Source organism: Choloepus didactylus, chromosome 4 (genome assembly GCF_015220235.1).
Source record: "Choloepus didactylus isolate mChoDid1 chromosome 4, mChoDid1.pri, whole genome shotgun sequence".
NCBI lineage: Eukaryota > Metazoa > Chordata > Mammalia > Pilosa > Megalonychidae > Choloepus > Choloepus didactylus.
In genome coordinates, this window is record NC_051310.1 from 184,345,915 (window position 1) to 184,371,316 (window position 25,402).

General features: G+C 34.0%; 1 protein-coding gene across 1 annotated transcript in view; it reads right to left on the reverse strand.

Moving 5' to 3' along the window:
• Positions 1 to 25,402, reverse strand: part of MDGA2 (MAM domain containing glycosylphosphatidylinositol anchor 2) — a 1,012,098-nt gene that overhangs the window by 622,744 nt on the left and 363,952 nt on the right. Inside the window, exon 2 of the mRNA XM_037834933.1 lies at positions 3,110 to 3,249. Within this exon, the coding sequence (XP_037690861.1) occupies positions 3,110 to 3,249 (140 nt within the window). The remainder of the gene's footprint in view (positions 1 to 3,109; positions 3,250 to 25,402) is intronic.

A 25,402-nucleotide genomic window follows, 5' to 3' on the forward strand; every position in this document is an offset into this window, starting at 1 on the left:
TCCTTGGAAGGATACATGGATCGTATTTGGGTCCCTCTAGATAATCCAGGATAGTCTCTCTCCATGTCAAAGTCCTTGATTTAATCACATCTGCAAAGACTCTCTTTTTGCCACATAAGGTAATTTCACAGGTGCCAAGGATTAGGATGTAATTATCTTTTGGGAGGCCATTCTTCAGCCTACCACACCACCCTAGAATAATTTATAAATGGTCAGTTTCTATGGCCCTCATTGTCACAAAGACAGGTAACAGATTAAGAAATCTGAGGAGTAAATGAGGAACTTCTCTTCTCCTCTGTTATTTCCAACTATTATCATGTGCCGATTAGACAAAGAACAAGAAAGTCATTCCAGCTTCATAGCATCAGCCAAGAAAAATCATTTTCAGAACTAGCTGCCAACAGCGTGTTCTTCAGTCTTTGGCCAGGATGCCAAGCCCCAGCTGTTCTGTCAGTTTTCTTTATACAGTTTGTTGACACAAAAGAGGCCCAGTTAATTTTTTAAACAGGAATATAAATTGAAACCGATTCACCTGCAAGTAACTGAATTACTTCTAGGAAAGAAGAAACTGTGATACTGCAACAATATTTTTTTCTTAGGATCAGAACACATTGAAATGGCTATAAGAATGGAATTGCTTAGGGAAAAAAAAAAATTAACAATCTTTTCCTTTGTTTTAGGACTTATTTTGGAATGACCAGAGAGCAAAGATTACACTCCATTTTGTGACTATTAAAAGGAAAGGTATAAGAGAAAATAAGAAATCTTTGACACTATAGAAATAGAAGGATGGAATTAGAGTTAGAAGAGGAAAACTGGGATGTCCTGGAAACAGAGATAAGAAGCTGTATTTTTAAGGAAAATTTGGAGTTAAAGAAGTATAGAATTTGGGGCATTTAGCATGAGGATGATGGAAATTCCACTGAATCTTCTTTTGCCATAACTTGCCTCTCTTAGTTTGCCAGGCTGCCACGACAAATACCACATGATGGATTGGTTTAAACAATGGGAATTTACTGGCTCTTTGTTTTGAAGCTAGGAAGTCCAAAATCAAGAAATCAGCAAGGCAATCTGTAATATTGTGGTGCTGGCTGTTGGTGATCCTTCAAAGTCCTTGGCTTGTATCCCTGCCTCAAGTCACATGGCAATGTTCTCTCCTTTCCCTTTCAGGTTTTGTTGACTTCTTGCTTTGGTTCCTCCTCATGGCTTTCTCGGTCTGTGTGAATTTCTTCTGTTTATAAAAGACTCCAGTAATTGGTATTAAGGACCACTCTCTCATTCATTTGGGTCACACCTTAACTAAAGTAACATCTTCAAGAGAACCAATTTACAATGGGTTCAACTCACAATAATGGGAATTAAGATTAAAAACATGTCTAAATTGGGTTACGTAATTCAATCTACAATACTGCCAACTCATAAAACTCCTTGTTGGCTCTTTTAGGTCTGTTTGGATCCTCCTGTATTGATCCCAAGTTTTAGATTCTGCAATTTTTACTCCATGTCTATAAATACAAAAATATTCAAATTATTGTAACACTGAATTTTATTTGAAATAATAACCCCTTGATGCAGTTCTATTATTATTATTATTATTTTAACATTAGTAGAATTATTTTCATTGGATTCCATTCTTTTCTGTATAAAATCTTAAAACAAAAATAGTTTGTGTATCAGTTTCTTTGTATCCTTTTAACAATTATAGCTCTTGCTTTGTGAATTTTCTTTTGCAAACATTTTTCTATCAAGTTTAAGTATTCCGGGTCAAATTTTGTAGAAATAAATTTTAAGGCAACTTTATTCTTTTATCCATTTTCAGTTAATAACAAATGTTACAATTTGCAATTTTAGCTATGGTGAGTTTTAAGTTTTTCAATACTATTTAGTAATTTTTTCTTGATTATTTTTACTGTTTTCTATTTTACCAGCAGCATAAGTTTCGTAAAACTATTTTAGTATTTTAGTTTAGCCATTGTTCTTTTTATTCTTCCTGTCTGTCTTATCTATCTATCTATCTACCTCTCTATCTATCTATCCATCTATATCAAATATTTCACTTTTCCACAGTTTCATGTGCTTGTTTTTATTTGTTCTTCAGGGTGAAAATGGTAGAGTAAAAACATCCTTACATATTAAGCAGTAAAGATAGCGAGGGCAAAAAAGCAAGGTTAAAATGGTGGGTTCATAAAATTCCCACATTGCTCTTTATTTTCTCAACTGTAGTTGTATTAGTTAGAATTTTTTCACATAATACAGATGCTTAAGCCACGTAACTTTGTCTTCAAAATCAGTCTTCTTTTTCTTTCATAGTGCTTGTACTAATTACCAATGTATAATTTGAACTAGCCAGATTAAATATATGGCAATAAGAAATAGCAATTAATGCATAAAATATACTGAATATTCAGTATCCACATTAGAGTTTTACATACTATGCCCATAGTTTATATATAGTAGCTTAAATCTAATCCTTTTTTCACTCCTGCAAGCTTTTTCTTTGCATTATTTGCATATTTTTATACTTTTATCATCTTTTGAAAGTTTCAATTTTTGTCCCTGCTATTAAATTAGCTTAAGAATGCTGTAGCCGATGATTCTAAAAGTCTGAATGCCTCTGGCATCTGGTAACATTTGTTTTTCAAAGTTTTCTATGTATATAACAAGAATAAGTAACGAAAGTACACGTGAACTCGTGCAGCATATACTTGCAAACAAATGCTTCCTTGACTGAAATTATGTCACCATGAAATCATGTTCAACATTCTAAAATAAACTCATTGCCATATGAATTGTTACCTTACAGAGGTATTTTTATATTTGTGTTTTTAACAGCTTCCTAAGAAGTATCTTCTCACAAACAAAATTTCTCACAACAAAACAAAATTTCTCTTTTCATCTTATCTTCTTGAATACTTCAAGCTTCCATGTTCAGAAATGACCACTGTTGTTCTCCATTGCACAAATATATGGGCATGAGTTGCGCGCACACACACACACGCACACACGTTTTAAGTCTCTGGATTTAGAAACCAAATCTTCTAAAATGTGCAATTCTTGACTTCCAAGAAAACCAGGGAGAGTTCTCCCAATGTCACTGTTGGGGACTCACCTGTGGACGTGGATGTCCTGTGACCAGGCAGGTCAGTTCTAGGGTTTCTCCTTCCCGTATAGTATAGACCCTCTCGGAGTAGCGCTCTTCCTCAATGTTACATGCCAAGCCCGAGTGCACAATCCGAACTGTGGGAGGAGCTGTTAAGTCAGGAAGAAGACAGACAGGATACATAAAAAAGTAAGTAAATTGGCTTCACAGGGGCCATCTTGTCTGTAAGGGCAATTCTTATCAATCAGTCTTAACACCTAGGGCTTCCCCAAGAAAGTGATGATTTTGCTGTATCGAAAGCCTCAACTGAATCTATCAGTAGAGACAACATTTTGTGAAAATTGTGAAGGGGAACAAGTTGGTGGGAGAACATTGGTGCCTCAGGAAACTAGTCACTAGAAGACTACATGATAAAATCAGATCATTAGAAGTCAAGAAGGTTTCTTCCTTTCTAAAGTAAAATATGGTAAGGGAAACTATCAAAAGAATGAGTAGAGCTAAAGAAAAATCATTGGAAAAGAAAAAGGAATTTGAATAGAAGACACTGGCACTAGTCTACTAATTATATCAACCCTGTGGTATCAGTAAGGAGTTAAGGAATAAGAAGATTTGGTCTCAGAAATTGAACACCCACTTATTTCGCAATATTTATAGACTCCCTTTATTGGTATAATAAAAGATGGTCATTGAGTTAAGTCACAGAAGGCGGCAATAAATCATGAAATCTCGCCCAAGACTAAAATTATTATTCAAGAGGGACTTAATTCTCAAAGCTGTCTGCATGTAAAGGAAAATGATCTCAAACATTTCTTGAGAGGAATCTTCAATCAAACAGCAGTATTATTAGCATAGGCTGCAGATGCTTAAAATGAATGCTGGCAAATTTGAAATATTTTATTTAACATTAAAAGGGCCATGAATCTTATAGAATTTGAAGATGGATTTGGTGATTTTTATGGAGGGAAAAAAAATACTGAGGATAAGTACAAATTCTGGGAAAATTCCTTCTGGGAAAAACCTATGTTTTGAAAGTTAAATAGAATTTTTAGTTTCTAATTTCTGATACTTCATTTTATATAACTTAAATGCACAGGTCACTCATGGAGTTTAATAATTGAAAAGGACATATTTTAGTATCATTCTCAATTTAATCCAGAAACTAGAAACTAAAAGATAAAAAAGTCCATTTGTGGCTAACAAAATACTGAGTTATTTCAATTTCCTTCCTGGGTAACCAAGCAGACTCCCATTCTTCAACTTTCAAATTCAGACCCTGCTCCCAAAATCCAGAATCACATGACATGTAAAAAAATTCCAGTGGTAGGATAAAAATGAAAAGTATTTCTAGATAAGTATTTTGTAAGTTTAGTATGCATAATAAACATGAGAGGAGCTTTTTACAACCTGATGTATCTGAGGAAAACCACAGGAACCCACTATTTTATCATGCACTCCAGGTGACCATAATGATGGTACTACTTACACAAGATTATTAGAAATATTTTTCAAGGTTCTAAAAATATTTGTAGATGGAAAGAAACTACTCCCAGGAATAATAATAAAAAAAGAAATGTCCTTCTTTCTTTGACTTTTTCAAGTAACTGAACTCTGTGCTATGCATCAATTCACTAGTTTGAAAAATTAAATGATGTTTACACAAATCAAATATTTGGTTTGGTCTATAAAAGCAATTTTTCAAAAATTTTCCACCATGTCTTTGGACTCTGTCTAGACATTATAATTTGTTTGGTTTTATGACATTAGAAATCCTTATCTTTAATGTATCTCTTGGTCCTGTGATACATTTCACACAATGTTCCCTACAAATCATTTCCTGCAGTGATCAAATTTAAACTTCAATTTAGATAAATGATACCAAAGAGCCACTTATTTTTAGACATCTGTTTTATACAGTTGTAGCCATATTATAGAGGTTAACAAACTGATGACAATCAATAAATGCTTGCAAAATAAAAATAGAAAAGAAACTAGAGTTAAATATATATCCATTTTCTTGAAATATATTTCTATGCCAAATTTAGCTTAATAGGTAATAGCTACATATTTATTAATATACATAATTATATATTGACATGGCATCTTTTCCAGATTAAATTATACTTGTTATTCTTGATTTATTTTTAAATGGATGTACAGTATTGTTATTTTTAAGATGTATCTTTCAATAGCATCATTAGGCAAATGGGCATAGTAAATTAAAACATTTAAATTACACAGTAAGCACATTGTGTTCATTCGCAGGATTAGTTTTCTGCTAACTTTTTTTATATTTAACACATTTATGGAAATGGTATTTGCCTCTATACTGTAGTCACCATAAACTTACCACCTATCTTACAAGCAGATTGGAATTTTCTACCAAACCATAAGTATTGAAGATATATTTTTCTAGTATTCATTAAAAATATGCTTAATACTTTAGCTGCTCATTGATAAGGTGGATATTTATAAGTTTCATTAACTCTTCTGAGCCACAAAAAAAAACTGGTACTGAAAAGGCCGTTGAGCTCATTGAGGTAAAAGCTCTTATTGTCAGATGAGAGGAGGAAAGCCTGAAGAGGTCAAGTGACCTGGTCACAGTTCTGCAGCTATTTGTGGCCAAAATGAGACCAGTACACTGCATTCTGACAACTGGTTCTTGTTCTTGTCTGTGCTTTTCACTATGCCATGTTGTCTTTTATAATATGTTTGACATAGTTAAATTACGGTTCTAAATAACTCACAAACTCAATCTGGGGAGCAAACAAAGGCTTGAGAAACTATTCATAAAGTAATCAGAGCGCCAAGACTAGATTAACAATGCAAGCAATTTTAATTGCTCCAAACTTAACCATTGTGATACTGCCCCAACTCACTATCCTCCTTCTTGTCCCTGCCAAGTCGAAGGCATCTGACAACTGCCAAAATAATATTTTGAAACTTCTATTTTTGTCATATTTTAGTAATACCCTTCACCTGCCTAAGAACCTATATGTCTCTCATGACTTTTCATACAAAGTCCTAATCCCTCTACTTGGCGTTTAGGTCCTCTGTAAAGGGTCTTCATCTTGACTATCCAACATGAAATCCCACTTCTCTATAACATCAGCCCATCATCAGTGGGAAAGTGAAGAGCACTGAGATTTTCAAATCCTTTGCTGATGATGTTACCCCATCTAGAATTCTCAGTGCAGAAATTTGGACCGATGATCCTGACACCTTCTTGGGTTTCTCAGCAATGGTTCTCTTCTCTTTTTTCCAGTAGAAACAGATTGCCCAGTAACTGTTATTTTTCCTAATATTTTAACTTGATAATAAGCATCCCAGGGCCAGAATGAGCATCATTTTGTGATATGCCCCATACCATATATTCCAGGACACAGAGTAGGCATTTAATAATTAATTTACAATTTCTGTTTTAGCAAATATCACTATAATGATACCAAACTCCTATTTTAGCAGAATACCAACTCTTAAGGCAATGAATTGCTTACTTTTAACATAAATACAATTTTCAGTATTATATTTGAAAGAAGAAATGTTTTTATCCTCTGCCTCTTTGGAAAAAGCCTCAATTCATCAGCGTGAAATTGGACTAAGGGGTATGCTCTTCCTTGCCCTGTAGAGTCAGCATTGAATTAACATGTAAAAATATTGCTTAAGACTCATATTCATCCAAATTTGCTTGAGGTACACTAAATCCCATTACATGAAATCTTTCCTAACACTAATCATATCAAAGACCTTAATTTGAGTAAACTGGCTTTGAGTTCAAAAGGTCACCCTAAAAGGGCAAGAGACATTCTTTTATCTTGTTAGAGTATACTTTTTAAAATTACACCAAATTCTCTATGTATTCTGTTGGAGAAAGAACACAAAGCCATTATTCTCCAAAGATAACAACCAGGGGCATTTTTAGCCTTTCATCTCTTGTACAGATTTTCAAGCATATAATTATTGAATACCTGCTATGGTCCAGCAGAAGACTCTGTGCTGGAGATATGAAGATTAATTCCATAAACTATACCCTCCAGGGTCTCAAATCTATTGGGTCTGTCCCATATACATACATATATGTGTGTGTGTATACACACAGACACACACACACACACACACAGAGGGAGAGAAATTTATAGTTGAACAGGATAGGTGCTCTGACAGAAGGAAGTACGAAGTACCATAACAAGGAAAAAGAAGATGACAACTAAGTTTCGTGAAGTCAGTGATATTTAACAGAGGTTTGGAAAGATGCAAGTAGGGATAAAAAGAGAAGGACATCCCAGAGAAAGAAAATAGCGTTTTCAAAGGCATGCCTGTAAAAGTGCCTGCTGTCTTCAGGAAATAAGTACACTGGAACGTAGTTTATCATTTATACAAACTTCAACACTGGTGCTACTCTCTCAACTTGTCATTATGGCTCCAGACTTAGAAGAGACACTGGGTAGGCCTGGAAATGGACATGAAAATGATGTTGAAGTTTAAACCTTGCATGACTAGATGAAAGATGGTGAGATGGTGATGATGATGATTTTTTTTTTTTTTTGGTAGAAAATATCTTTTGATTGCCATGGACTCAGATTACTCAATTTGGAGAGAGGCTTGAGATGAGGGGCCCTGATTATGGAGGGCTTTGACAGAGTGAGAACTTAGGTAGTGTTTTCCGAGGAGAAATCCTCTGCAGTAGCAGACAGTTTCTGAAGGGCATGCTGTTATTAGACAGAAATAGCTTGACTTTAAGAGCCCCCCCCCCCAACACTGCCATGAATCCCCAGCAAAGCCTTGTTCTTTGGTAAATCACTCCTCAAATTCCTGATCCAATAATACCCACAAATTCACATTGCCAGTAGAATCCTGCCACTCTTCTACAATGGCCAATGTAACTTCTGCCCTTGATGGAGCTCACAGATCTCCTGGGATAGGTAAAATGGAGAGAAAGAGGCTTACTGGTCCCCCTCTCAAAATTATGGTGAAGAGGTCAGTAAACTTGTTTGCATCAGCAGCCCTCACATGCTCTAGATTCTGAGAAGAGTGCCACACACTTTGCTGCTCTCACATGGCCAGAGAGAAGTAACAGACTTGACACGTGCCACTTAAACACCTTTCTTTCAGTAGTTGTTCAGTTTTGCTAATAAGGAAAACATAAGAATAATCAAACTTAATTCCAAATTTCCTGAATTATATTTTCATAAAACACTCTCAGGATTGTACAACAGCTTATATTTAGCTCATCAGCATTGCCAATAATTGGTCTCTTATGCTTATTTCACTGTTTCCAGCAGAGCACATTTTTACGGTACTTTTAAGACATGGTGAATTCCATTCTTTTCTACTTATTTCCTCTATTTCCTACCTGAGTTATTGGTTTAAGATACTACGTGAGTTCTTCCTCTTCTTCCTTTTCACAAAGTGATTCCTTAATCTGGCTTTTGAATTAAGTATTGTGTCTATAGGTCTACTCCGTATTTATTCCTCTTGTTGCTGACAACTCCACTGTCTTAACATCTTTCTTCTTAGGCTAGTCATATTACGTATTCTAATATCACAAGTTCAGATGGGAAAGAGGAGAATTTTGAGGTTTGAGGAAGAGGCTGAAGACTTCAGTTTTGGTTGCTAATAGTGAGCCTCCAATGACTGATAAGTTGCTGTTGAAGATAGAGGTTTAGCGCTTTTAAATGGAAGCTGATGTTTGGCAGCAGCAGAGTAGATGAACTCATTAAAGCAGAGTAGGTCGAGTGAGAAATTAAGAGGGCAGTGACAGAACCCTTAAAAGGAAGAAGTCTTAAAACAGAGAAACCTAGAAAAGAGCCTTGGTATGATTATAAAATCAGAGCGGTTGAAGGAATACAAAAAGAATGTGGTGCTTTAGAAGAATAGTGAAACATCCAAAAATGTCACTTACACAGAGTTGTAAATTAGGAGGAGCACATACAAAACTTAATTGCCATTGACAGTTAGGAAGTTATTGGTGAATTTTGAGTGAGATAGGGCTGTAGAGGAGTGAGGTCAAAGGATGAATTGCAGTGAGATGAGATTTTACTGAGACGGAGATCAGTCAAGCCAAACTTGGAACAAAAAGTAAAACTGCTGCTGAGGTTTACCCATATGTAAAAAGAAATGGTAAATAGAAAATTGAATATTTTAACAATATTGTACCGTCTCATAATTGCAAATAATGATTATTTAGATTATAAGAAACAAACTAGAATGTTTGTATTTCCAACATAACTGTAACTTTCTGCCAGTGCCATACTATTTTCTAGTATCCTTTGCCATTATTTTAAACTTAACTTCCTAAAAGCCCACTTTCTTTCTTTTCTTTTACCTTTCTGTATGTTCTTTTGCAAGCTCAACATTGTCAATTTCTGTAACACATATGAAGAAATCTCTCAAAGCTGTCTAATCTCTTGTGTAAAATAGTAATAATTAGGGATAGTTCCCACAGAATATAAATATGCTTAATGTCCCCCATACTTTAAAAAAAAAAAAAAAAAAAACAGGGACAAAACAACAATATTCTTCCTACCATCAAGGCTTCCTCTTGTCTTTCCTTTATAGTCAGTGATTAGAAATAATAGTCCCCGCTCTCTCCTACACTTCTGCCCCTGCACCGCAATACTCGGTCTGCTGCAGTCTGGCTTCTGCCCTGTCATTTGTGTTTGTAAAAGAATAGGGCAGGAAAATAAAATACTATTTTGGTAAGCTGCTATTTTTTGTCATTATTTTAATCTCTTACCTCTTCCCTTCAGCCTCTGTTTACCTGCCTCTACTTCTGTGCAACTGTAAAGATCCTTGGAAGTTACACAATTGTACTACAATGCAAAACAGTATTAACTATTGTTACATTCCATTACTTGACTCACTGCACCCCTGAATATAAACATAAATCCAAACACACAAATAAGCAAAATGTATAATTTGCATGTCTATTTCAATAATTTCTTCAAAAAATAGACACCTTCTACCAGTTAAGTAATCCCAAATAGGTCAATGCACAAACAACACAGACATTATTTTAAACCAGTCATCTCATTTGAATTATTTTCTTCTATTGGTTATTTTGAATTAACTACTAATCCAGCATTAATATGAATGCACTTCCTTTTCTCCTTCCAGTTTGGTTAACATTGTATTCCTTTTTACAGTGATGGAAATCCTGTTTTCTTCAATTTGATGAGCTGTAAAATAAAAGTAGTAATATCTGATTAACTGTTCTGGCTTTATCATGAGAAGATCATATGTACCTCATATGGCTTTGGTGAAAGGCTTTGCTTATGAAAGGTTTTCAATATTTTGTATAATGTCTTCAGCACATGTTGAGTAACACTGTTATAAACTGAACTGCCCTGAAAGACTCCAAAGCCCAAAGGAAGGTAAGAAAATAAAACACTGAAGACTCTGGTTTTAGAAGGTAGATATTAATGTTTCATAATAACAAAAAGCAGAAATGATATTTTTAGATTAGTGCTAGCCAAGTGTTTAAAGTAAAGAGTTTAAATTTTCCATTTAAACTCCAGTTATCTGTTCATATATATTATATACTATTTAAGAAGTTGGGGGGAAGACTGGCATTAAAAGAAAACAATGAGATTCAAATAACATTTGAATTTTATACATTAAAATTTAATATTAAACAAAATACAAAAATAAAATTTAAATTTTAAAGTTAAAAATAACAAAAAGCAATAATGCTTTCATGTAAAAGAACTACGTTGTAGCATCATCTTTTGTTGACACTATCTAATCAAGGCATTAACTTCATAGAAAATTGAATACGTAACTGCAAAATATGCATCTGGATTATCTTTCACAAAATGACGTGTTTGTGTGCTAATTTTTTTTAAATGAAGCACTATGACATTGAAATTTTATATTAAGGTTTGTACATATGCAACTTCATCTTTCATCAGAAATACTTTTCTTTGTTTTCATCTAAAAGCATTACTTATTAACATCTAAGGGTAAAACTTCAAAGACTCCTGTATGTTTTATAGATGACAAAAAGCATACCAATTCTGTTAAATCTAAAGTTCTTATCCATCTTTTCAAATACTACATTTGACAACCTCTGACACATCCTAACCAAAGCCCCAGCAGATACTAACCAAAATGAAATTAACCTCATCACTGTGCTCCAAACCTAATCACAAATTGCATATTTAGAGAAAACCATTAATTTTTGTAGTCTAGCTAATCAAGAAAACAAATGACATTTACTACAGAATATGCCAAAAATGAAAACTTCAATTTGCTTTTTGACTAGTGGCAATGGCAGGCAGAGACTTTTGAGGATCTGGCCTGCCAATTTTCCCACTCTTTTTGTCCACTGAGAAATTTCTGCTACTGCCTATTATAAGCCCCAAGAACTACAAGTTCCTGACTCAGCATGTGACGAAAATGCCTTTCAAGCCCTGGAATACAGAAATCAGTGCATAAGTCTATCAATATACACACCTAGAGTCTGCTTCTTTTCCCTTCTGAACCAGGCAGAAGAGTGGTTATCAGAAAGCAGAAATGATACTGACTAAACTTTGACATATTGAGTAATTATTAAGTGCCAGGCATCTGTACAAAACATGTTATTTTTATTTATTTATTTTTACAGAAAAATCATGCAGAAAATACAGCGTTCCTATAACCTTCTCACACAGGCAGTTTTCCTTATTATTAACATTTTGCATTGGTGCAGTACCTTTGTTAAAATAAATGAAACAATATTATTACATTATTAACTAAAGTCCACAGTTTCCATTAGGCACAATGCTTATGTTTACAGTCCTGATTTTTTTTTTAAATTTTATTCTAATAACACATATATAACCTAAAATCCCCCCTCCTTTTAACTACACTCAAACATATAATTAATTGATACTAATTACATTCACAGTGCTGTGCTACCATCACCACTATCTATTACTAAAACTTTTCCATTACCCCAATCAAAAAATCTGTACAAATTAAGCATTAATCCCCCATTCCCTAACCCCAACCTGGCCCTTGATAACTTGTATTCTATTTTCTGACTGTATAAGTTTGCTTATTCTAATTATTTAATTATCATTTAGGTCATACAATATTTGTCTTTTTTGTCTGGATTATTTGCCTTAACATGATGTCTTTAATGTCCATCCCTGTTGTTGCATGTATCAGAACTTCATTCCTTTTAATGTATGAATACTATTTAATTGCATACACACACACACACACACACACACACACACACACACACCATTGTGTTTATCTATTTATCTATTGGTGGATACTTGTGTTACTACCATCTTTTGGCAATTATGTATAATGCCTCTATGAACATTTGCATGCAAATATCTATTTGAATCCCTGTATTCAAGTCTTTTGGTTAAATGACTAGAAGTGGAATTGCTGGATCATACAATGATGCAAAACTAACTTTGTGTAGAAATACTAACTTGCTCTCCACAGAGGCTGCATTATTTTACATTCCTTAAAAATATGTGTTCCTATTTCTCCAAATCCTCTCAAACACTTGTTATTTTCTTTTTTTTTTTTTTTTTTTTGAAAGTAGTCATTTTAGTGGGTGTAAGATGGTATCTTGTTGTGGTTTTGATTTGCATTCCCTAATGGCTAATGATGTTGAACATCTTTCAATTGCTTATTGGCCATTAGTGTAATATCTTTGGAGAAAAGTCTATTCAAGTCCTTTGTATTAGGTTGTTTGTCTTTTTGTTATTGAGTTGCAGGTTATCTCTATATACTCTGGATATTAAACACTTATAAGATAGGTGTTTTCCAAATATTTACTCCTATTATGTAGGCTTTTTTACTTTAATGATGAAGTCCTTTGATGTAAAAAAGTTTTTAATCTTGATGAGGACAAATTTATCTATTTTTCTGTGGTTGCTTGTGCTTTTGGTGTACCATTGCCCAATAAAAAGTCTAAAGGATGCTTCCCTAGGTTTTCTTCTAGGAGTTTTATAGTTTTGGTTCTCATTTTTAAGTCATTGAACAATTTTAAGCTGGTTTTTGTTTATGATGTTAGGTAGGGTTCCACCTTCATTCCTTTGCATATGGATATTCAGTTTTCCCATCGCCATTAGTTGAAGAGACTATTCTTTACTCGTTGGGTGGAGTCAGCACCCTTGTAAAAAAATTAATTGCCATGGATGTGAGTGTTTATTATTGACATCTTAATTTGATCCCATTAGTGTATATGCCTGTCCTTGTGCTACTACCATGATGTTTTGATTACTGTAGCTTTGTAATAAGTTTTAAAGTTGGGAAGTGTGAGACCTACAATTTCATTCTTTTTCAAGATAGTATTGGCTATTTTAGGCCCTTTACTTCCCATACAAATTTGATGACTGGCTTTTACATTTCTGCAATGAAGAATTTTTGCAGAAAATTTTGGAATTTTGATCGGGATTGCATTGAATTTATAAATCACTTTGGGTAGAATGGACATCATAATAACATTTAGTCTTCCAATCCATGAAAACAGAATGCCCTTCCATTCATTTAAGTCATCTTTTGTTTCTTTTAACACTGTTTTGCTGTTTTCCATGTTTAAATTCTTTAAATCCTTGGTTAAATTTACTCCTAGATATTGGATTCTTTTAGTAGTTATTTTAAGTGAATTTTAAAAATATTTCCTATTCAAATTGTTCATTGCTGGTGTATGGAAGCTATACTAATTTTTTTGCAGACTGATCTTTTACCCCGCCACTTTGCTGAATTCTTTTATTAGCTCTAGCAGCTTCGTGGTGTTTTGTTTGTTTGTTTTTCCAGGATCATGTCATCTGCAAATAGGGAAAGTTTTACTTCTTCCTTTCTAATTTTGATGCCTTTTCTTTTTTCTTCCTATCTAGATAGAAGCTCTATCTAGAACTTCTATTACATTGTTCAATAACAATCAGCATTCTTGTCTTTTTCCTGATCTTAGTAGGAAAGCTTTTAGTCTTTCACCATTAAAAATGATGTTAGCTGTGGGTTTTTCATATACGTTATGTTGAGAAAGTTTCCTTCCATTCATAGTTTTCTAAGTGTTTTTATCCAGAAGAGGTGCTAGATTTCATCAAATGTTTTTCTGCATCAAGATGATCATGTCTTTCTTTTCCCCTTCATTCTATTTATGTGGTGTAATACATTGGTTGATTTTCTTATGGTGAACCACTCTCTCACATACCTGGGATAAATCCAACCTGATCATGGTATCTAATCCTTTTAATGTGCTATTGGATTTGGTTTGCTAGTATGTCGTTGGTGTTTTTTACATCTATATTCCTAAGGGATAATGGTCTGTAATTTTCTTTTCTTGTGGTATCTTTATCTGGCTCTGTAATTAGGCTGATATTCTCATAGATGTGGTTATATAATATGCTATCTTCTTCAACTTTTTGGAAAAGTTTGAGCAGGATTGGTGTTAATTCTTGGAGTGTTTCATAAAAATCACTTGTGAAGCCATCTGGTCCTGGGCTTTCTTTTGGAGGAAGGTTTTGAATTACTGATTCGATATCTTTACTGTTTATTGGTCTGCTAAGTTCTTCTATTTCTTCTCAAGATAGTGTAGGTAGTTTGTATATTTCTAGGAACATGTCGATTTCATCTAGGCTATCTAATTTATTGACATACAGTTGTTCATAGCATCCTACTATACCCTTTTTATCTGTGATGTTGGTAGTAATGCTGCTTCCCTTTTGATTCTGATTTATTTGCATTCTCTCTTTTTTTCTTTATCAGTCTAACTAAAGGCTTGCCAATTATTACTTTGATCTTTTCAAAGAACCAACTTTTGGTCCCATTGAATCTCTACTGTTTTTTGTTTTTAATTCTCTATTGCATTTACCTCTGCTCTTATATTTATGATTTCTTACCAACTGCTCACTTTGAGTTTAATTTGTTCTTTATTTTCTAGATCCTCCAGTGGTAAAGTTAGGTCTCCAATTTGCAATCTTTCTTCTTTTTGATATAAGCATTTAGAACTATAATTTTCCCTCTCAGCATTGCTTTTGCTACATCCTATAAGTTTTAGTTTCTTGGGTTTCCAATTCACTTTGACACACTTCTTAATTTCCCTTGTGATTTTTCCTTTGATTCTTTGGTTTTTTAACAGGGTGTTATTAATTTCCACATATTTGTGAATTTTCCAGTTCTCACTCTGTTGTTTTCTAGCTTCACTGCATTGTGGTTGGGAAGCTATATCAAATGGTTGGGAAGCTATATTAAATGATTTCATTACTTTTAAATTTATTGAGATTTGTTTTGTGACCCAGCATTTGGTTTAACCTGGAGAATGACCCATGTGCAGTAGGGAAGAATTTGTATTCTGCCAATACTAGGTGAAATGTTCTATATATGTCTGATAGGTCTACTTGGTTTATAGTATTATCAGAGTTTTCTATTTCTTTCTTGATCTTCTCTCTAGATGTTTTATCCATTATTGAAATGGGTGTGTTGAAGCTTCCTACTATTAATGTAGAATTGTCTGTTATTCCCTTCAAATCTGTCAATATTTGCTTCACATATTTTGAGCCTCTGTCATTAGCATTAGGTGCAATATATTCTTATAATTTGTTATTTTTCCTGTTGATTTGATTCTTTTTTCTGCCAGCTTTAGTCTCCTGTTGAAACTCCCCAGGGAATTTTTCATTTCAGTCATTGTGGACTTTAAATTCAGTATTTCTGTTTGTTTTTTGTTTTTATTTTAAATTTCTATTTCTTTTATGAGCTTCCCTTGTTGTGCATTATTGTTTTCTACTAACCTTTATTTCTTTCTTGTGCTTCCTTTAACTCATTGAGCATACTGAAGATAATGTTTTGAAAATCTTTGCCCAATATGACCAAAGTCTGATCTTCTTCATTAAGGATTTCTACATTTTTATCTTGTTCCTTTGGATGAGCTATCATTTCCTCATTGTCTGTCTTGTACTCTTTTGCTACAAACTATGCATTTTAATATTTTAAAGTTTTACCTTTGGGATTTAGTTCTTGTGCCATCTGAAAATTAGTCCCTAAGTTTATATCCAGTCAGTGAAATGATGGATTTCCTTGAATGCTAGGAACTAACAAAAACAAATCAACACACACATATACACAGACGAACACCTTTCATAGTCTTTGCAAATTGGTTCTGTATTGCCTGGTGCTCTCCCTCAGAGTTTAGCCCTCTTATTAAGAAGATCATCCTGAGGCAAAAGTGAAGTATAGGGTCCAATTACTGCAACCTCTTTGCCATTTTCTGGAGTTTTGAGAAAGGTGGCTCTGCCAATTTTTACTAGTTTTTCAAGCCTTCTGTGGGGGAATGGTACCCTAGAATATCCTATCCCACCAACTTGGTTGACCAGTAGTAGCCAGTGCATGCTATTTTGATAATCTCTAATTCCCTCTAATGCTGTTAAACCATATACTTTTATTTCCATTTTGGAAAAAAAATAAAAATCACATACTTCCAGTGAATATAAATGAATTGCTGAAGCTGCATTCTAAATGCCATTTGGTCTTATGTCAAAGACAAATTCTGTTTTTTTGTTTTTGTTTTTGTTTTTCATTTTACCATACTGCTTCCCCATATTTAAGAGCCCAGGCGTTCCTTTATGTCTTGGGAGTTAAGGGGGAAAGAAAAGAATAAAGAGAAAGGATTATCTATCATTTAAATCCTGACATGGCAAAGTATTTTTTTATTGAATTACATTGTACCACAAGAGTTCAAAGTAAAAAAAAAAAAAAAAAAAATTTACTTATATCATGCAACGTGAAACACAAGCAATTGTTAGCAAATATTACATTCAACTCATAATTTTTAAATATGAGCCTTGGTAATCTCAGAGAAGTATACATGGGAGCTGAGACATTGCCCAAAATTTCTATTCAAATGCTCCAGTTTCATTTATTTGAAGATGGAGTTTTCAACTTTGCCCTGTAAATATCTCAGTGGTTCACATCTGTGGCAACATGCTATTGACATTCCTCAGGAACCTTCATGGGCATGCTGTCTTTCACGCACCACCTCAGGATCCAGGCAGGGTCTGTAGCTGCCTCTCTTTTCCTCAGCAAGCACATATACACTCTTCAGCTTACCATGGTATAAAAGACCATGCCGTCAATTTTAAACATTTTCCACACTTCCTTAAACAAACTCATAAATACCCCTTCTAAGTCTTTTCATGATCATTATTAGTAATATTAAAGGTTGTTAATAAAAAAAAAAAAAACATGGGAAAGTTGCAGTTAAGAGTAAGAGCAGTTAATTGGGTGATATACAATTATCGAGCACATGAGACTTTTTATTTAATTTTATACTCTTAACCTATTTTCTCTATTACAAACTTCTAATTAAAGGTACTTTCCTGCATTTTTGAATAGACAAGGGACTATATAAAAGACTAAACATGTAAATAAGTAATTGTAGTCATAGTCCCTGATTGCTAAATACAAAATTGTTATGCATATATTCGCACAGAACCATTCCCTAACTTTAATTTGAAATGTTATCTTGGAAATTCTTCTAATTTTTTCCCAGAGAATCAATTAGGCCATGTCTATGTTAGATGTTAGCCCAAATAAGCTATTCAGACTTTAACTGATTCAGGTTGTCAACACAGCTGTTTCAGTACCATTCAAAATCTACTCACAAAAACAAATGGCCGATAAACACATTCAATGTTATTCAACTTAAATAATGCTTAAAGAAAACGTGTTCATTAAAATATTTATTTTTGCCTAAGATATTTGTAAAGATAAAAAAATAAACAAAATCTAATGTTGGAGTCAGTCTGAAGTAATATATACTCCCATAGACTTTGGATGGGAGTTTTAATTAGTTCAATTTTTCTGGGAAGCAGTTTGCCAATTTACAACAAAATGTAAAATATACATAAATTTTGGGTTACCTCTAAAAAATAACAGTACAGAGACAAATTGCCAAATGATGTATGCACATATGCCCACTACAATATTTATAATGAGAAAAACTGAAAACATACATGAAAAATTAGTGTGCTATTAAGCATGATTACATATTTCAAAGTTTACATCCTTGAGAAATATCATCTCATATGATTTTTTTAATTTAGGTTTAAGAAGAGTCTATAGAGATTGAGTAAGCACTATAGTTATGAGCAACAGTTCTGAATCCTGGAGCCCAAGCTTGAATCCATACTCGGACACTCAGTAACTGTAAAACATTGGGAAAATGAGTTGATGTTTCTGTGCCTTTGTTTCTGAATCTGTAAAACTGATTAATTTTTGGACATCCCTCAAAAGATTTTGCAACAATGAGATGTTAATGGTCATTGGAACCATGTGAGCTGGCAGCAAGCCTTTACTCTTCAATTTATGCATAAACCATGTACATGTACAAATTGTATGCACATAGAAAGAGACATCTATAAAGATAGTCTCTGAAACTCTAAGAAGGTGATTTAAAAATATCACATAAGAGAGAGAAGCTAATGACCAAGTATAACCATTAAAGTTGTTTTAATTTTTGAAATAACTGATAAAACTATAATCGACATAAGTGTGGTGGTTTGACTGTATCCCTAGAAAAACATTTTCTTAAATTCAACCCATTCCTGTGGGTGTGAACCCACTGTAAGTAGGAACTTTTGATTAAGTTACTTCAGTTAAGAAGATGTGTCCCACCTCAATCAGGATGGGTCTTATATTGGAGCCCTTTATAAGCAGAGTGAAATTTAGACAAAGAGAGAAAAGGCCACAAGAAGGAAGAGGTTGGACATTGATGGAGCCCAGAAAAGAAGGGAGAGACCAGAAGGCACAACCATGTGCCTTCATGTGACAGAGAAGCCAAGGATCGCTGGCAGCCAGTCCTAGAATCCTGGTCTTCGTGGAGAAAGCATCATCTTGATGACACCTTTATTTGGACTTTCTTTTAGCCTCAAAACTGTGGGGTAATAAATTCCCATTGTTAAAACTGACCCATTTCATAGTATGTGCTTGATCAGCCCAGGAAGCTAAAACATTAAGTATCAAGGACCATAAACAATGAAACATCCATAAATAGCTTACTACATTATCAATAAAAAACATGATGCAAATCTAAGCCCACTGACATAGAATAAAATTTATAATACATTGCTAAGACCATTTTTATGGCCCCCATGAATGTGACCCCTATTGTATACATGTACCTATATACTCTTATACATACATGCCAAGAAGGATATTGACCAAAATGTTTACAATGATTATATCTTGAGGCTTTTAATTTCCTTATGATTTTTGCTTTTTTCTTATGTGGTTCTGTATTTTCCATTTTTTTTTTTACAATAAGCACATATTCTCCCTCTCCCTCAAATTAAATAGGCAATCTTGTAGTTTTTCTCTAATATTTAAAGCCAAGACTTACCTCTCTGTCATGAATACTTGCCCTACTTCCAATTCACAATTGCCCTGATTGCTCTAATTCTCTTAATCCTGATGCCTTAATTCTATTAATCTCAATGGATGAAGGCAACACTTGTCTTTCTGACAAGTTCACTGTGAATAATCCAAAATTATTCACCATGAACTTGAAGCCATTTTTTATTGGCTTAGAATCTTTAGACTTTTCTTAAATTATGTTTCTGGCCTTCAAAACATGGTTTCTTCCCTTCCAAGTTTGCCTGAAGCACAACCAGCACCTTTATTTGTAACATTGAGCAAGTTTTTCACTATTGTAGCCCTCTAAGCTATCATTTTAGCATAATCTCAGTGAGCATCATGTGGTACTGAAATTGGGTGCAAGCATTGGTGTATGACCATTATATTTTGCCACCTTCCAAGATGTCATTGCATACTTCTATTCCTTCTGCTCCAAGTTCCTTAAAGAAACAATGAATAGCATTCATTCTCCCAACCTCATTTTAATGCCGATTAATTCATTTGGATAGCAAAAAAGATGACATATAAAAATCCAATTAAGGACCATACTCATTATGGTTCAGGTCACCAGTTCCGTCAAATTCCACAGGCTGCCTAAAATGAAATCATCATTCAAGTGTCCTCTTGTGCATTCCCGCTATCATCGGCCAGGTCTCCCAGAGGTCTTTCACCCAAAACTAATATTACAATTTTCCATTATCAATATAATTTTAAAAAGCAAAAACTAAAACAATAACAATTTAAAGAAAAGAAAAAGAGAATTTATTCTTTCAATAGTAATTTTTGCCACAAGTAATTTCTCTCACAACTGCTTAATGCTCTTGTTAAATTAAATAAGTCCCTAATGATAAAGTTGTTAAGCCTTTCTAATGTTGCTAAATATTTATTATAATGATTTAAAGAATTGATTTTGGAGTTGGGTTTCCTGAGTTAGAAATACTAGCATATAACCTTGGATAATCTTAGTTTATTCATCTATAAATGAGGATAATATGGCTTTCTACCTCATACTGTTACAGCAATCATATTAGATAATTCATATCTGGAGCTTAGCACAGAGCCTGGCTCATAGTGCTAAGTATTAAGCAATTTTAGTTTTTGTTGGCAATCTTGAAATCTCCATGTATGGAGCTAAATATAGTAGGAATACTATTACTGCTAATGAATGAAAGCATTACATTTACATCCCAATAATTTACATGAAACAATCAAACAAAAACTAGAAAAAGGAATATCTGTAAAAATGACACCAATTTCATTTCAATTGCCCCCTGTAATGAAATGATCAAATTTATCAACAAATCTAAACCTTTTTGAGGCTAGCTGATCAACTGAATGAATGAAAATTATTGCTGATCATTGCAACTAAAACTGGTGTTTTTAAAAATAAACATAGAAAATAGAAATTTCTTAATAAGGTAAATAATATTTCATTTACTTAAGAAATATCAGAAACCACTTTTGAATAAATAAAAATAATGAGTACCTAGCAGATTTATCAACAGAGAAGCAATTCAGATAAGCTTTCATCTAATAAATCACTATATTCTTCATTCTTAGAAATAGCATTTCAATGCTCAGAATGCAAAGCACATATTTGCTTCTCTGACCACAGTTTCAAAAGGATTCATTTGAAGAAGATTCAAATATTTGTGAAAAAGTCAAAGAAATATCCAAATAAACTATTATAAAATGATATTTTCTGTGCTGAAATATGAATATGAAATTTTCAATACCTAAAATGAATAGTCAAGGAATGACATAAACCAAAATGTTATTATGCAGATGAATCTTCCATTTTAATTAAGGAATGAGGCCGAGAGACCTGAGGGTCTAATTCCAGACTTATTTTCACATATATCAAGTGTTCCTTAATTTCTAATGAAAGGCCTTTTGACAAGTTCTCATGTCAATGTGTTCCCAATAGCTACCAGTACCTTTAAGTGGTATTTTGTCACTGACCTGTATTAGTATATCAAATTATGACAGCAAATTAATTGTTACATACAATAAAAATCAGATTCAAAGCTACAGCCACATATTTAAAAGAGTAGCTCAATAGCAATGAAACAAGAATACCTGTTTCTACCTTATTCACTTAATGAGAGACACTAAATAAATTTGCATACACTGATAAACAGCTTAAAAGTTTCTCAAAATGTTATTTACTTGCAATTTAATATAGAGGTTACCTAATTCAATTCTGGAAATAAATATCAACTTTAAAATAAATAGGACAAGAAAGAATTAATTTTGAGAAACCTACGGACAAAGTGTTGAAGAACACAATTATGTGTGTAGATGTCCATGAAAACCTCAAATCAAACATATTTAACTTAGGATGCTAGAAATGCTTAACTATTTTTTTGTTGTTTTTGCAAGGTAACAAGTTAAAACATGCAATTTTCTATCATTCTTAAATGTTAGAATAGGGACTGAACAGTATGCTGTGGAGGTAAGAGCTTTTAAACTTTTTGGAAGAGTTCTCCTGCAGCTTTTGATTACATCTTCTCAAGAAAAGCTTCCTGTTGAGCTCATCAAGTGAAGAAGCCTTCCCCTAGAAGGATCACATTTTCCCATTAACCACCTACATGGGAAAGGGGCTTAAGGCTCATCCCAATTTGGTTATCTAAAGAAAAGATTTGAAAACTGCAAGGCTGTAGCCTGTGCTACCACAGTATAATGAAAAATTTGCTGGACTTGGTCCGCACTTCCTGGAGAGGCAGCCTCTGGTTCTTTGGAACTTCCTGTGATGGGTGTGTCTTTTGTTTTCCATGGTGGGCTCAGGACCATACCTGACAGTTACAAGGAGAGCCAACCACACCTTCAGCCCTAGGATGGAGGCTGGCTACAGCTGAAAGGCCAGCCAGCTGATTAGGGGGTTGAGGCTTTGATTCATTTCATATCAGGCCATATGAGCTCACCTCCCAGACCTTTGCAAGGGGAAGACGGCTGAAGATTGAGTTCAACCACCTGAGCATGGATTCTATCAATCATGCCTACATAATGAGATCCCATAAAAACTTGGAACACTTAAAGGCCCCAACAGCTTCCACTATTGATAAAATACTCCTCTGTGCCAGGAGGGTGAAGTGTTCTGACTTCACCTACAGAGAACAAGAAAATTTGCATCTGATACCCTCTCAGACCTCACCTTATCCATCTCTTCTTTTGGCTTCTTCCTATTTGTGTCCTTTTACTGTACTAAATCTATAACCACAAGTATAGCACTTTTAGTGAATTCTGTGAGTCATTCTAGCAAGTTATAGAACCAAAGGGGGTGGTGGGAAACCCCCAAATTTGTTGCTAGCTTGACAGAAGTGCAAGTGACTTGGGTTGCTGAACTTGAGACTGATGCTTGCAAAGCAATTTTATAGAGGGTTTACTTTAACCTCTGAAGTCTGACTAAATAAACTCCAGGTAGTTAGAGTCAGAATTGCATTGAGTTACTGCAGTCTTTGCAGTTGATGACTGAACACAGTTTGTGTCTGAAGTTGCTGGAAGTTAAACTGTACTAACAGCTACTCTATCTCCTTCTCATCCACTCTTCTTCAAGAGTGCACACACATTAAGTTGTAGATTGGCCTGAATTACCATCTATTGACAGATGGCTCAAAATTCATACTCCCAGTGCAGACCTTGGCCTGCTTTCCAGGACCCCATGTCCAGTTCTCTACTTGACAGCTTCTCTTCAGTGCCTTAAAATTTCCCGATATATCCAAAAATGAATTCACATTTCAACTCCCATTTCCCTTCATTCAACTTTTCCCATATCATTAAATGACAATTTCATTGCCAGGTTGCTTATACCAGACATATAGGACTCATGTTGATATCATTACCCAGTATTGTTGATTTTACCCCCTCAATTGGTCCACTTCCTTCTACATTCACCAAAATCTTGCCATACCAAGCCACCATCATTTTTTAGTCAGATTTCAAAAGCAAAAGATTTCAAAAGGAATGCAACAGGAAAAAAAAAAAAAAACAGTCTATATAGACATGGAAGGAAGGAAGGAAGGAAATTCATAGGAAGAGGCTAAACATAATTCTTGACTCTGCACTTGAACTAGAATTCTAATTTTACAGATTACTCACAAGGCTTTCCCAATTGCAAACTGAAGTTCTATTCTTTCCTAATCGATTGTCATACCATCAAATGGGATGAATTCAGGCCCTTCTTTTCTTGTTTCTTTCCTTCCTTTCTCCCCCCGTCACTTCCTTCCTTGGGATAGCAAGATGAATGAGTGAAGATCCAAAACCCCAAGAAGTATACTATGAAAAAGGAACCTAAATTTCCTAAGCCATGAAGTTCATTATTTTGAACTTACATACAATAAGAGAGGAGAAGGGATGGCTATAAAATTTGAACCTTTCATCAAAAACATATATCCTTTTCATTTTTTTTGGGGGGAGGTGGGATGCCTTGGACAAAAGAGAGATAAGATTGTCTTGAGTATCTGTATTTGTAGGAAAGTTAAGAAAAGATCATCTATTCCTGCCATTTACCCATGAAACACTGCATCATAGGTAAAACCAAATCAAAACATAAAAGAGATAATGGTCAAAGGATACACGGGCAAGAACTTCTTTGGCTTCTAAAGGAGTTTCAAGGACACCCAATGGAGTACTATGGTATGGATGTGAACTTCCAGGAAAACATATAAAACACATGTAACTGCAGAGGATATATGAAGGTGAATAAAGGCAGATAAGAGTCAATTGTGGTGCCTGAATGTATAGCTGTTTTGTTTTGTTTTTTGCTGGCAAGTGAAAACACAGACACATGAAATTGACAGTGTAACCAGTTCTAGGTAATCCTATGCAGTTGGCCCTGAAGTTGCAACTTGTGTGGCAGGCCTAAACAAGGTTACTTCATTAAGGGAAGAGTCTGTTGGTAATTTGACATATCTTTTCAATTAATAGTGTCTTCATTCAGAATCATTTTGACATGGCTGGTGTTCAATAAAGCATTATTAACATCATGTATAATAATTCCTCCAGATTTTATTTATTAAATAAAATGTCTTTGAAAGAAGATACTACACTTTTGGATATTATATATTGATTGTGCTAAAGGCTGGTAATCAAAACCTAACTTCTACCTGTTAGATTTACCTTCCCCCTTTTTTTTTTTCCTTCCTGTATTACAAACAGATCTAGTAAGAACTATTAAAGATAATTACTATGGGTTTCATCTAAGCCAGAGAACAGAAGAAAGAAAACTACACTCAATAAATAAGACTTTAGCTATACAAATAAAGGATTCTTATAAAAGAAGAGTTTAAAACCTTAACACGGATGAAGTCACATTGTATTATTGTATTGACCACTGAATTTCTGTGATCTTTTTTTTTTTTTTGACTGGAAAGCTGATATGCCTTTACTTTTGTCTTCTATCCCATTAATAGCTAGTTATTCATCACACATATTCAGGAATAGAATAGTAATAATTAATTAATTTTGTAATAATTTATTTTTATAAGATTCCTTCCAGTTCTAGAAGCTATGACTTTACACTGCACGCGACATTTTACTTAGATAGAAAGGGCTAGGTTATATAGGTTAGCATGGTCATCATAATGCTAAATATGTTTTTTTGTTTGTTTGTTTGAATGAATGGAGGGGGAGGGTGGAGATTCCATATTCTAAATAAAGTAAGCATTTTCCTTTCAGTTTTCTATTTGTATTGAATCCCTGTTGTTGCAGGAACAGACCCTGACAGACACAGGCCATATGTCACAGAACATTCTTAAAACTTACCCAGCAGGAATTACCATAAACAGCAGAATAACCAGTTGTAAAGGGGGGAAGCTAACTGTAACTGTTACTATATGCAAAATAATGTTTCCTTTTCCTTAATAGGTATTCTCCTGACAAGTTTTAAAGTACAAAATTAGGTCATTCTCCTAGCAGCCTTGGAAAGTAGTTTGGTGATGCAAGTAGATT